The sequence below is a fragment of the Cucurbita pepo genome, chromosome 13 (assembly GCF_057944985.1).
Source record: "Cucurbita pepo subsp. pepo isolate OVF chromosome 13, ASM5794498v1, whole genome shotgun sequence".
NCBI classification, from domain to species: domain Eukaryota; kingdom Viridiplantae; phylum Streptophyta; class Magnoliopsida; order Cucurbitales; family Cucurbitaceae; genus Cucurbita; species Cucurbita pepo.
The window spans coordinates 1,762,484-1,776,152 of NC_141810.1; the positions used below are offsets into that span (position 1 = coordinate 1,762,484).

The 13,669-nt window shown below is 37.1% G+C and overlaps 2 protein-coding genes across 2 annotated transcripts; one reads left to right on the plus strand and one right to left on the minus strand.

Annotated features, from left to right (window-relative positions):
* Positions 1-2,009: 2,009 nt before the first annotated feature.
* Positions 2,010-3,386, minus strand: LOC111783955 (dof zinc finger protein DOF3.7). Its single transcript, XM_023664777.2, has 2 exons — positions 3,192-3,386; positions 2,010-2,939 (listed from the first exon to the last, which is right to left on the minus strand). The coding sequence occupies exons 1-2, from the start codon at positions 3,213-3,215 to the stop codon at positions 2,229-2,231; spliced, it is 735 nt and encodes a 244-aa protein (XP_023520545.2). The 5' UTR covers positions 3,216-3,386; the 3' UTR covers positions 2,010-2,228.
* A 3,924-nt stretch (positions 3,387-7,310) lies between these two features.
* Positions 7,311-11,970, plus strand: LOC111783949 (uncharacterized). The gene is made up of 8 exons (XM_023664772.2): positions 7,311-7,540; positions 7,858-9,074; positions 9,170-9,260; positions 9,348-9,505; positions 9,602-9,653; positions 10,661-10,740; positions 10,821-10,914; positions 11,001-11,970. The coding sequence occupies exons 2-8, from the start codon at positions 7,881-7,883 to the stop codon at positions 11,579-11,581; spliced, it is 2,250 nt and encodes a 749-aa protein (XP_023520540.2). The 5' UTR covers positions 7,311-7,540; positions 7,858-7,880; the 3' UTR covers positions 11,582-11,970.
* Positions 11,971-13,669: the final 1,699 nt, after the last annotated feature.

Here is a 13,669-nt window from a genome sequence, read left to right on the forward strand (position 1 = left end):
TATATCTGAACGAGTTAAGCTATCTTCGAGTTGATAATTTTAGCATATAGTTGTGTTTCACTAGTCTTTTGTGATTGGGATTAGTGTTAGTGATTAAATAGAAGCATATTTTAAGATGTGAGATCAAATAAGCGTATAATTCAAAACTTAGGGATGAGATTTATGATGTCTTTTAAAAAATTAAGGCAAATATTAAGTTATATCTCTAAACTTTGTCACAATCACACTTTGATGATAGTGGACTTGCGATTGTGTGGCACTTACTTCTCAGCAACAAGTGAATTAAGCCTATTCGTTCTTGCATCGCCAATGGCCAAGCGACTTATGCTCGAGCCTCTGACCCCGGTTCAAGAAGAAAGTTGTAGAAAACAGAGGCAGAGAGATTTCAAATGAGAGTTTTGAAAGCAAGAGTTGAGACGTTCTTACATCGCCTACGGCCAAGCGACGTATGCTCGAGCCTTTGGCCCCGATTCAAGAAAAAAGTTTTAGAAAACGGGGGCAAAAAGATTTCGAAAGAGAGTTTTGGAAGCAAGAGTTGAGATGTTCTTGCGTCGCCTACGGCCAAGCGACGTATGCTCGAGTCTCTAGCTCAGGTTCAAGAAGAAAGTTTTAGAAAACAGGTGCATGAGACGTTCTTGCATCGCCTACGGCCAAGTGACGTATGCTCGAGCCTTTGGCCCCGGTTCAAGAAAAAAGTTTTAGAAAACGGGGGCAGAAAGATTTCGAAAGAGAGTTTTGGAAGCAAGAGTTGAGATGTTCTTGCGTCGCCTACGGTCAAGCGACGTATGCTCGAGTCTCTGGCTCAGGTTCAAGAAGAAAGTTTTAGAAAACAGGTGCAGATAGATTTCGAAAGAGAGTTTTAAAAGCGAGAGTTGAGAAATTGAAATTGGTGTTACATGGGAATGTAAGCAAAAGGCAACAACAACGGCTTACAGAGGTTGACAACTAATCATATCCCCTATAGTACGTTTTGGGACATTTTTGTCTTTGTCCAGGCGGGTGTAGACGTGATTCTGGTGAACGATCATACACCCACGTATTGACCCGATATGAAATGATAAAGGTCTATCTAAGATGAAAGCATGAAAAAAGGGGTTTAGAACGGGCATGCAATCACAGACAACACGTCTTTTTTAACTTTTATAAGTGAGTAACGCAACTATTTTTACCTTGTAAGTGCAAAAAAAATCTTATCAAAATAGCGACAAAAGATTATTTTTGTCATTTATTATTAAATAAATGTTAACTAATTTAATATTACACGACAGATAAATTAATAAAATGGGAAGAAGACGTGTGAGGACCAATGAGCTGTTTACACATAAGCATATTAAATGAAATTGAAACCTAAAATTAAATTTAGGGTTTCAAAAACTCAAAGTCTAAAAGAAGTAAAACTTTAATATATATATTATCAGCAAAAGCAAACTTTAAAAAATAAAAAATAAAAAAAATTTAAAATATATAACCAACTTTAATTCTATTATTTAATATTTATTTCATGGGCTTTTGTCTTCCAATAATTATTTTTGTAGCTTTCAATCAAATATTCACCAACTTTTTTTTTAATTCATATCAATATCCTAAAATAATTTTATCCATCGAGCGACCGTTCTTTTACTTGGTACGGTCTAATTATTATTTGCTCTCGTATGTATAACGAGTATCTGTTATCTTTATGTAGATATAATACCGTAGAATCTCATCTGAAATCTACTTTCATTTCGGACTTTCCCTTAAGGTTTTAAAACATGTCTGCTAATGAGAGGTTTCGACACCTTTATAAGGAATGTTTGTTTCGTTTCCCTCTTCAATCGATGTACTTCTTAGTATTTGCATGCATGACCTTCGAGTTTTATTTATTTATGTTTTAGTACACACAAGATGGTTCCTTAATGGAATGTCATGTCCTTTTTTTATGTCCCTTTGAGAGAACAAAAATAAAAGTTAGGTCTTGTTTGTCAGAATGCATATCTATAAACAATTCTCTTACACAAAAAGAAAGAAAATAAAGGGTTTGTGAAAGTGCTCAAAGGTGAAGAGCGTTTCTAAATTGTTTTTATACATCAATTCTAGAGTTTTCGAGTTCGTCGTTTTGTCAATGATTTTTAACAAGAACATGAACACGAACACGAACACGAACAAGAACAAAGATTGGTTAATTACGCGATCGATCGGTGAAAAAACGACAAGAATATGAAAATGAAGATATGATTTGGACTTGGAATTTACCATGATCCTCCACTCAACATCCCACTCCAATACCCATTTGAATCTCCTTGTTCTTTGCCTTGCTCAACTCCATTAGACTCTCCTTGCTTCAAATCTTCAAACAATGGCAGCTGCATCGTCCTCCCATCCCCATTGTCGACCTCGGTCGGGACGACTCCATACCCATCAAGAGAGAATCCAAGGCTTGGCTTAAATGGCTCGTGGAGATCGGGAAACCCAGTAGTGTAAACGGAGCGAGGATCAGGGACGATGGAAGACATTGGAAGAAAACAATTCAAGTCTCTAGAGTTCTTGGTCGTCATCCCGGTGAGAAGCTCCATTGCCGAGAGGTGATTCGTCGTGACATCAATCGTCGAAGGGTTACGACCGACGACAACGGTCTCGGAAGAGACGGAATTAGGGTTTTGTGGGAGATCAAGAATTTTGTTTTGTGAAGAAGGTCTCTTGTTCTTCCTTGAGCCACCTCCAACAGGAATGTTTCTTAAGGAACCACCTTCAGTCCAATACCTTTTACATGTCTTGCAAAAGTATCTTGGTTGTGTGAGGCTATAGTTATTGTAATAACAAAACTTTGTATTGCTTGAATTACACCTTGGACAATTCAAAGCTTGTTCCTTTTGGGGTCTAATTTTTCTCTCTAAACTTGAAACTCCTTGTTTTGGGTAAGTGTTTGCCACAATTTCTTCAATGGGTTTCATCAAAATCTCCTAAAAAGTTCAAATTTTGCACACATAAACAACAAGAACATCAAAAGATACACAAAAAAGTGCCAATTTTGTTGAAGAAAGTATCAATTTTGCACACATAAACAAGAAGAACATCAAAAGATACACAAAAAAGAGCCAAATTTGTTGAAGAAAGTATCAATTTTGAGATGAAACCAAAACCCCATGAAGAAAAATTAGAACTTTAAGAAGAAGAAGAAGAAGAAGAAGAAGAAGAAGAAGAAGAAGAAATACCTGTGGCCATTGAGAAGTATCCATGGAAATGAAGAAATTTGAAGAACAGCTTGAAAAAGAAGGTTTCCAGATGGTTCATGTGGAACTTCTGACCTATCAATTGCTCAAACCTCTTCTTTTCATCAGCTCACACTCAAACAGAAGAGAGAGAAAGAGGAGAGAGAAAGAAGAGAGAGAAAGAAGAGAGAGAGAGAGAGTTTTATTCTTTATTCTTTATTATATGTTAAAATTATATTCTATATTTCCCAAGAGTTTACAATAATTGTATACTTAGACTTAGTGGGAATATTTGTCTACATGTAAAGAAATATGAAACTTAGTGTGGGTGGGTTGGTGGATGGGTTAGTGGCCATGACCATGGCTAGTCCGTTTCTCGATCGTTGCACGGTTGGATGTATGAGAAATAAACTGTAACGGCTCAAGCTCACTGTTAATATTGTTCTCCTCAATGTTTTTAAAACGTGTCTCTTAGGACTTCAACCAATGTCAGTCTCTTAACCGTCATCTGTAATCCATTTAATTCTCAATTCATAGTAGATAATTGTATGATATTATCCACCTTTGAGTATAAGCTCTTATGGTTTGCTTTGAGCTTCCACAGAAGGCCTCACACTAATAGAGAGAGTATTCTTTGATTATAAACTCATGATCATTCCCTAAATTAGCCAACGTGGGACTTTCATCTTCCAACAATGAGTACATTTAATTGATACATTAATTGTTCAAATTTATTGAACATTATATTATAATAATTGGAAACAAAGATATTAAGTATAATTATAATTTCATTAATATGAACTTAAATAATTGATTAAATAATCATATTGAACTTATTTTTATTTTTATTTTTTTCGCTGTTTGGCATTGGCTTCACCTTCACTCAACCGCAGAAATGCAATCATATTTTTAACGGTGTATGATTGCGATCCCCCTAATGCCATGGCGTAATCATAGCCATTCATTTTTATTTACATGGGCCCCTCCAAGCACGCTTGCCCACGTGCCACTCTCTGTCAGATGATATATAATCAAATAATCAAATAATCGCTTCCCTGTGTGCAATTTTGTGTTTTTGTGGGCCTTGAATTATATTTATGGCAAATTGGGGGACTATCTTGTAATTACGTAAATAGCAACGCTCTTCTACCAATTTTTTTTTTTTGTGATATCCCACGTCGATTGGAGAGACAAACGAGTGCCAGCAAAGACGCTTCCTCCTCCATTTTAAGTGGGTTGAACGAGTGAATTGAGCAACTCAACCGAGTAAGTTGGGTCGTCCCGTATTTATCCACGATACATCATATATTAGTAATTAAAATATCACAATGTTTAAATATCAAATATTTATAAATCACAACGACATCACCGACATCCGTTACAAATTTCAAGTATTCTTAATTTTTTTAAAAAAATAAGGTAGGACTCGGTTTGGTTGAATTGTAACTCATTTTTTCGAGTTGACTAGAAAAAAAATTCAACTCGTGAATTAAATTAAATTATTTATTTTTTAAAGTTCGACCCAATTCAAATCGAAAAATATAACCTAATCCAACTTTTTGGTTTAGAGTTGGAGTTATATGCGTTGGATGAAAGTCTCATATCCGCTAATTTAAGGAATGATCATGAGTTTATAATCAAAGAATACTATCTTAATTAGTAAATCATGAGAGTTTATACTCAAAGTAGACAATATCATAACATTGTGGAAAATTGTGACATAAATATTTAATTTTTTTTATATATAAATTAAATCGAGTTGAACGTTCCTATCTTATGAAGTCACGTGACTAGGCTGTTGTCAAACGTGGACCGCATGTGCTAGTGCGTCACACGTCAGCAGTCGGCACCGAAAATTAAAAAAAAAAAACCCAAAAGATTAAAAATTAAAAAAGATAATCGATATGCTTTGTGTGTGTGAATTATTCCTTATCGCAAATATTCCCATTAAAATATGAAAAAGAAAAAAGAAAAAATCCAGTGCGGCAATTTCATTTAATTTAGGTCAAACTGATTGCGATGGGAGCCGATGGGAATATCACAGCCGTTGATTCACGAGGACCTTGATAGATTAGACTAGACTAGATTAGACTAGATTCTTCCCCATATGGGACCCACCAAATCTAGTGATGAATTTTTCTTGTCCACCGAAGGGCGAAGTGGACATTCTACCGATTATATTTATTCGAAAAAAAATAAATATTAAATACGTAGATGTCAATTTAACCATAGCTCAATAAATAGTATATAATATTTTAAATATTTTGTCAAAAAAATATGAAATTGAATCAAGGATAATAGTGTAATTTTGTCCGTGGACGTAACACATTTATAGTGCACGAGAGTGACAATTCGGTAATTTTGTTCATAACAATTACGACAATATTAATGAACATAACATGCCCGTCCTATAATGTGTGAGAGTGATTTCCCAACCGGCTTGTTGACTTCTCTAGTTTGACCATTAATAATTTACTATTGAAATAAATATTAGAAAAAATTCAAATATCTTATCTTTTTGAAATGGTGAAAAATTAATTGTTTTTGTGAGATATAAATTAAAATTTTTATGTGTAATAAATTTTAATATAAATTTCTTGTTAAATTGTGATTGGGCCACAAACATGGGCCGAGCATGGCCTGCTTGGTAGAATGGGCTGGACCCGAACCCAACCCATAAAGAAGGATTTTAAAAAATTGTTTACCAACATTTAATGCAGATCTAAAAATAGCAAAATATAATTGCTTTAAAATATTAAAATCAAATTTAGTAAATGACTGAAATACCCAAATCTAAAAGGTGGTCTAATACCTATATAAAATCTAAACAAATGTCCAAATGACCGTCTTATATTTTTGTACCGGACCACACTTGTCGACCTCTAATCAAGCTATGAGTACAAGTAGGTAGAGTGGCTAGGACCAATAAAGATTTCATGACGGACCATCAGTGAGTTGATCATACACATCTTTAAACTGTACGAGCATGTCTTCTGTCACTCTCTCCCCAACCCAACTAGCTCTGGCTCCAGCAAACCGAGGAAGCGTGGAAGGACTTGCTTTTGATGGGTTAAATTCGTACTAGGGTCAATGTGTGGTTAAGTTTACCAAAGGGTTGATGACTTTTATTTTTGTGGGTCAACTATGAATTATAAGATATTCAAATCAAAGAAGATTCCCAATGCAATTTAGGGTAGAACCCACTAGATGAAGTTGACCATTCTTTTCTCCCCTTTTTCTCCTTATTTCTATGCACCATTTTTTTTATTATAATTTTCTTTTTTTAATTTATTATTATTATTATTATTATTTTCATATATTCTCTTATTTAAAAAGGAAAAAAAGAAAATAATAATTTAATTCCATAAAATATCCAATAATAGAGATGCCTTTCTACATAAAACAATTAGTAAATTACAGAAAGAAAATAAAAATAAAAATTAGACTTATCCTTTTAGACTATTAAGCTATTTGTTGAATTTCTTCCAATATTCAATAAATAATAAATATATATAATTATTTGGGGTGGATACGAAAAAAAATGAAAAATTAAAAAGATCTATATTAAATTCGCTCGTGACATTTTCACCTTTTTTTTTTAATATTAAAAAAACGTTCCACTAATGTTGAATTTACCCTAAAGTCGGGTTGTAATCGATAAGGAAAGATCTTAGAAAACGGGAATAAAATTAAGAAAAAAGTGTGGATAGCAACCTCAGAAGTGGTTGAACCATTCAATTGGAAGCGTCGTTCAACCATAAATAAATATACCCACTTTTAAAATTTCTTTTTTTTAAATTATTTTTCAATATATAAAAAATAATATAAGATTAATTAGAATTGAGCTATGTTCATATTGACATATTCACCATTTTTTTTTTGTAATAAAGCAAAGTACTAACAAGAGATTACACGGAAGATTCTAAAGTAAATAAGAATTTTGATGGATTTTTATTATAAAAGTTAATGAATTGACGATACGAGCATGACTAAACTACTTTGTAATCTTCACGAACACGTTGATTATCAGTGCTAGGATCCATTATTATTGATAACTCGACCCATCCAAAGGATGTGTTGATGGAAGAAGTATAGTAGAGTTTAATTTTGACCAAAAAAAGAAGAAGAAAGAGCGGCTTGAAATTCCGTGTACTAAGATTCTCCACAAACCTCACCTTCAGCTTCCATTGGTCTTAATTGTTGTCACAGCCTGTGGCATCCAAGCGCTTTGCTTACAGTTAATATCAACGCACACTATTCTTTGCCTCCGCATCTGGTAACTCCGCCGGTGAGAAGAGTCCAAAAAGAGCAGGACTCCCAGATGGGTTTGACCCGAGTTCTGGGCTGACCCAGTAAGAACAATCGCTTCCTTTTCTCCATCATTCCTTACCCATTTCAGTATTTTTTTCTCTAATTCCTCTTTTTCTTCTGTAATTTCTCTGGTTTTGATTCTGGGGTTTCTGTTTTTTGGTCGATTTTGTGGACTGATTCGATGTTCCTGTTTTGATTATATTGATGATGCCTTTGTGACCGTGGATCTTACGGTTTTCATTATGTTGTTGTAAATTTTTGTGAATTCTTGAAAACGATGATCTATAGTTGATTGTTGAGCGTGTGCGACGGTTCAAACGGGTGGGTTCTGATTTGGTGTTTATCTATCAAATTTTAGTCAGGATTCCATGGATTTGAGCGATGAGGGCTAATAAGAGAGAAGAACTGATGGATTTGATCTTCAGTGAGGAGGAATTTGAACGATTCTACGATACTCGTGAGGAGATCTCCTCTGTGTCTGATTGGGGATCTGATTGCTCTGAGATTTGTAGTACAAGTTTTGGGGATGATAAGGATGTTCTTGAAAATTTAAGCTATGGGGGATGGATGAGAGACGTGGAAAGTGTTTATGAGCGCAGAAACAAGTTCTTCAAATGGATGGGTTCGGATTTGGATCAAAATTTTGGAATCAGAGATGAAGAGGAAGGTGATTCGTGTCGAAGGGTTCATCGGGACAGAATTCGGGAAGATCGTGGAACGGTGTTGAGACTTTCCGGTTCTGTTGGGGAGTTCTCTTCAAGTCTTACAATGTCTTCCATGTTAAATGAGGCTCCTGAATCATCAGGAAATGTTGCTGTGGAGGAGAATTGTACTATTAGGAATTTGGACAATGGGACTGAGTTTATTGTGGATAGTTTCAATGAAGATGGAGCGTTGAGCGTGTTACGGGAAGTTGGTTCGAACCGATCCTTTAGTTTTGATGAGTTCGAGAGAAACATTGGGCAGTCTCCCTTGGTTCGGAAACTCTTTCGGAAAAACGTTGAAAAGGTTGGACCTATAGTCAATGCCAGGAAAGAAGCGAAGATGGGTTGGCTGAGAAAATTGGGTACGGTTGCTTGTATAGTCGACAATGGGGAGGGTGCAACGAAGAGCAGTGTTTTCAATTCTTCGTCTAAGACGGGGATACAACAAGTTCGTGTTCATCCATATAAAAAGAACTCCAAGGAATTATCATCCCTTTTTGTAGGACAAGAATTCGAAGCACATAAAGGGTCGATTTCTACAATGAAGTTCAGTTTTGATGGACGATACTTGGCTACTGCTGGTGAAGATGGCATTGTGCGTGTATGGCAAGTGAGTGAGGACGTGAAATTCGATAATTTCGTCATTCACGATGTTGATCCATCCTCTTTATACTTCTCAATGAATCACTCGTCCAAATTAGAACCCTTGGATGTGCCAAATGAGACTGTAGGCAAGACGAAAGTGAAGAGATCATCAAGCATGGCGTGTGTAATTTTCCCACCAAAGCTATTTAGAATATTGGAGAAACCTCTGCACGAGTTCTCGGGACACGGTGGCGAGATCTTGGATCTATCTTGGTCAAAGAAAGGGGTCGGTATAATTTATATCTTCAGGATGTATGCTTATGGTTGCCATGAATACCTCTAATGCTCTTGAAATGGCCACTAATTTTGTGTTCTATGCAGCTTCTGCTATCATCTTCTGTCGATAAGACAGTACGTCTTTGGCAGCTGGGACGTGACACGTGCCTAAGAGTTTACTGTCATAATAACTATGGTAGACTTCTTCGGACATACGTATATCTGTGTTTGTTGAATGCTTGATTTCGCATTAATATTGATGATTCATTTGCATCGTTTGCAGTAACGTGTGTTAGTTTCAACCCTCAAGATGAAAATCACTTCATAAGTGGCTCGATCGATGGTAAAGTTCGGATCTGGGAAGTTCTTGCTTGTCAAGTGGTTGATTATATTGATATCCGTGAGATTGTAAGCGCGGTCTGTTACAGACCTGATGGAAAGGTTTGATATAGTTTTGTCATCTTCGTGTTCTTTTGTTTGTCGAACCCATCCCGGTTTGTGTTATATTTCCTACCTTCTTATTTTACCTGTTTGTAGGGAGGAATCGTGGGATCCATGACCGGAAACTGCCATTTCTATAACATTATAGGTACGCGTACTAATTCGATTTTTCTTTCTCTTTATGTTGTGTTATTATTCTTTTAATTAATATAATCTACTTGATATGCATAGAACTCCTTCGAAATGCTATAAGGTTTGCCTCTAGTTCCAATTTATTTGTGTAGTGATATGACTTTCTTAGTTGCAAGACGAGTTGATTGAGTGTCATAAATCAGTGTGAGATCCCACATCGATTAGTGAGGGGAACGAAACATTTCTTATAAGGGTGTGGAAACCTCTCTCTAGTGGACGCGTTTTCAAACCTTGAGCGGAAGCCCTAAAGAGGACAATATCTGCTAGCGTTGGGCTTGGACTGTTACAAATGGTATCAGAGCTAGACATCGGGCGGTGTGCCAACGAGGACGTTGGGCCCCAAGGAGGGAGGATTTTGAGATCCCACGTCGGGTGGACAGGGAAACAAAACATTTCTTATAAGGGTATGGAAACCTCTCCCTAATGGACGCGTTTTAAAACCTTGAGGGGAAGTCTCATAGAGGACAGTATCTGCTAGCGGTGGGCTTGGGCTGTTACAAATGGCATAAGAACCAGACACCGGACGGTGTGCCAGCGAGAACGCAGGGCTCCCAAGGGAGGTAGATTGTGAGATCCCACATTTGTTGGAGAGGGGAACGGAACATTTCTTATAAGGGTGTGAAAACCTCCCCATAATGGACGCGTTTTAAAACCTTGAGGGGAAGCCCCAAAAAGGATAATATCTGTTAGTGGTGGGCTTGGGGCTGTTACAATCAGATAGGTTAAACTGTGAGCCAAATTTACTTTTGGAAAAATTGCACAAACCATCCCTAAACTATAGGGTTTGTTACAATCACACCCCTGAACTCTTAATTTGATCGATCGCCCTCTGAACTATGAGATTTGCTACAATAACAACCGTAACCTTTTAATTTGATCGATCACTCTAGTAGTTTGTGCTATTGCAATCAGCCTCTTCGGTTAGTATTGATGTTGAGTTTATTTAATATTTTATGGATTCAGATAATCGATTGGAGCTCGATGCTCAGATATGCTTAAACGGGAAAAAGAAGTCGCCCGGGAACAGAATAATTGGCTTTGAGGTATTTATGTGGGCATCCAACAGTCTTCCCAGCATATCGATTTGGTTCGCTTTTGTATTAATACTATTTTGTTTTTACAGTTTTCGCCTAGCGACCCGAGCAAACTAATGGTTTGTTCTGTCGATTCACCGGTTCATATAATTTCTGAGGGTGACGTCATTTGCAAATTCAAGGGTATGCCAATGGTTTCCTCTTTCGGGTTAATGCCAACGAAGAACGAAACAGAATCGTTAACTTTCTTCCCCTGTTTCTCTTGTTAGGTCTTAGAAATGGTGGAAACAAGATGTCTGCTTCTTTTACATCTGATGGAAAGCATATTGTTTCAGCCAGTGAAGAAAATGTCTATGTTTGGAACTATAATTGTAAGGACAAAGCATCTCGGAAAAAGAAAATTTGGTCGTCCGAAAGTTTCTTCTCTCGTAGCGCGGCAATAGCCATACCTTGGTCTGGTGTGAAAATCACGCCCGAACCGCCTTTGTCCCCGACACAAGTTTGCAACACAGCAGGAAGTATCCTCGAAATGGAGCCGAAGTATCCCGATGACAATGGTGATAGAGAACACAAGGTTCCATCATCTTCACCGGATTGCTTCTCTCTAAGTCGCACGCTATTTCCCGAGTTGCTCAAAGGAACTGCAACTTGGCCAGAGGAAAAACTCCATGATTCTAGCTCAATAACCACCCCTTCCCCTTCAATGTGCAAGACTGAGTTCAAGCTTTTGAAGAATGCTTGCCAGAGCATGCTTAGCTCTCCGCATATGTGGGGTCTCGTGATCGTAACCGCTGGATGGGACGGACGAATCAGAACATTTCTCAACTACGGTTTGCCTATTCGGTTATGACTCAATTCTCTTGAACCACTTAGTTAAGGGGAGTTCATGAATCATGAACCACCCTCAATATATCGTTCCGACCTGACTGAACCATCTTGTTTCTATGATTTAGTTAAACATCCCGTGCAGGTCTTCGATATTATCGGGTATAGTACAGGTTTAATTATATGATTACATGATTCTTTTATTTGTGAAGGCTGTGGGAGCCTGGTTTCAGGAAATAGAAAGAAGAAAATAGGTATTAGGTACTCAAAAGGGGCAATGGTCCTTCCATTATATGTGTATAATAGAGGCATCTATCTGGTGGGGCTTTTGGCTCTTGCTGTCGCTAAATTTGGATATCTGTGAGTTTATATTTCCATTCAATGAAGGAAATTGATTGTCCTTGGCTTTGATTATGACATTGATCTGCTGCTGTTTTGTTCTGTTCTGGTCTGGTCTGGTCTGGTCTGGTCTGGGATATGTCTAAGAACTTCATTTTATCAGTCAACCAGCTTGCTTTCTAATTGACTGTGATACCCAAAAGAAACAGAAAGGGCTCATGACATTTATATATTGCTTGGAACTCATACTCAAAACCTTTCTTGTAGGGTTGTCCTTGTAGTTGAAATGGGACGGTGTTCAAACTCTTAGTATATGCAGCAATGTAGGGTCTCTCCACTTTGACCAAAGGATCCCACCTCGGTTGGAGAGGGGATCGAAACATTTCTTATAAGGGTGTGGAAATCTCTTCTTAGTCGACGCAGTTTAAAATCTTGAGGAGAAGCCTAGAAGGGAAAGTCTAAAGAAAACTATTAGCTAGCGGTGGGTTTGGGCTGTTACAAATGGTATTAGAGCCAAACACTGGTTGGTGTGTCAGCGAAGACGCTGGGCCTCAAGAGGGGTGGATTATGAGATTATGAGATCCCACGTCGGTTGGAGAGAGGAACAAAACATTGCTTATACGGGTGTGAAAACCTCTTCCTACTAGATGTGTTTCAAAATCTTGAGGGGAAGCCCAGAAGAGAAAGCCCAAAGAAGACAATATTTGTTAGTGGTATCAGAGCCAGACACCGGCCGATGTGTCAGTGAGGAAACTGGGCCTCAAGAGAGATGGATTGTGAGATCCCACATCGGTTGAAGAGGGGAACGAAACATTCCTGGTAAGGGTGTGGAAACCTTTCCTAGTAGATGCGTTTTAAAATCGTGAGGCTGAGGCAATACATAACGGGCTAAAGTGGACAATATCTATTAGCGGTGGGCTTAGGCAATTACACAAACACTCAAACCATTTTTCGTCCATGAGAGAGCGGATTCAAATGGCTTAATCTCCCCAAAGTTCTATAGAGAAAATAAGAAAATTACTATCAAATCAGGTGCTGAAAATAGAAAAGTATCTGATATGGTTTAGGGTTTGAGATAGCATTAAATTGAAAGTGTAATGCAGGCAGCTGTCAAGAGCATAGGGGTGGGTGGTTCAGCTTTGCCTTTCAACATACCCTACACAAATAATGCACATCCCCTTCTCTTCTCCAAATCAATTTCCAATTCACTTTCCATTGTTATGACCACATTATTGTTGCGTAGGGTAGGTTGCAATCCAAGGGATACCCTTAAATTTCGCCCGTTCATACTAACTATAGGTCGTTCTTGCCATTTTTTTCTTGTCTTTTTAAGCTCAACATCACGTAAGATAGGGTTAAGAAATTCAAACCTGACCCTTTAGTCAAGGGTATGTACCCTAAACCACTAAGAAACTTGAATCTCTATCCTCTTAGTCAATGGTTTATATATCCTAAATCATTAAAAAACTCAAACCTCTAACCTCTTAGTCGATGGTATATACCCTAAACTAGCTGAGTTATGCTCAAGTTCCGTGAATAAACTTTTAAATATATATTTTTTTAAATATGTATTTAGTGAAGGTTAGGGCTAGGTTTTGGGGGTTTGTTTGGTAAATTTTTGTGATTTTTAAATTTAGTTTTGGTGAGGTATTAATTGTGACATTTATTCTTGATTTAATAAAAATTGAATTTTTGTGGTAAAATAATTTTACCTCTTCTAATTTTCCAACTTTAATTTTTATGTTGGTATTGGTGGAAAAAGAAAAGGAGAAAA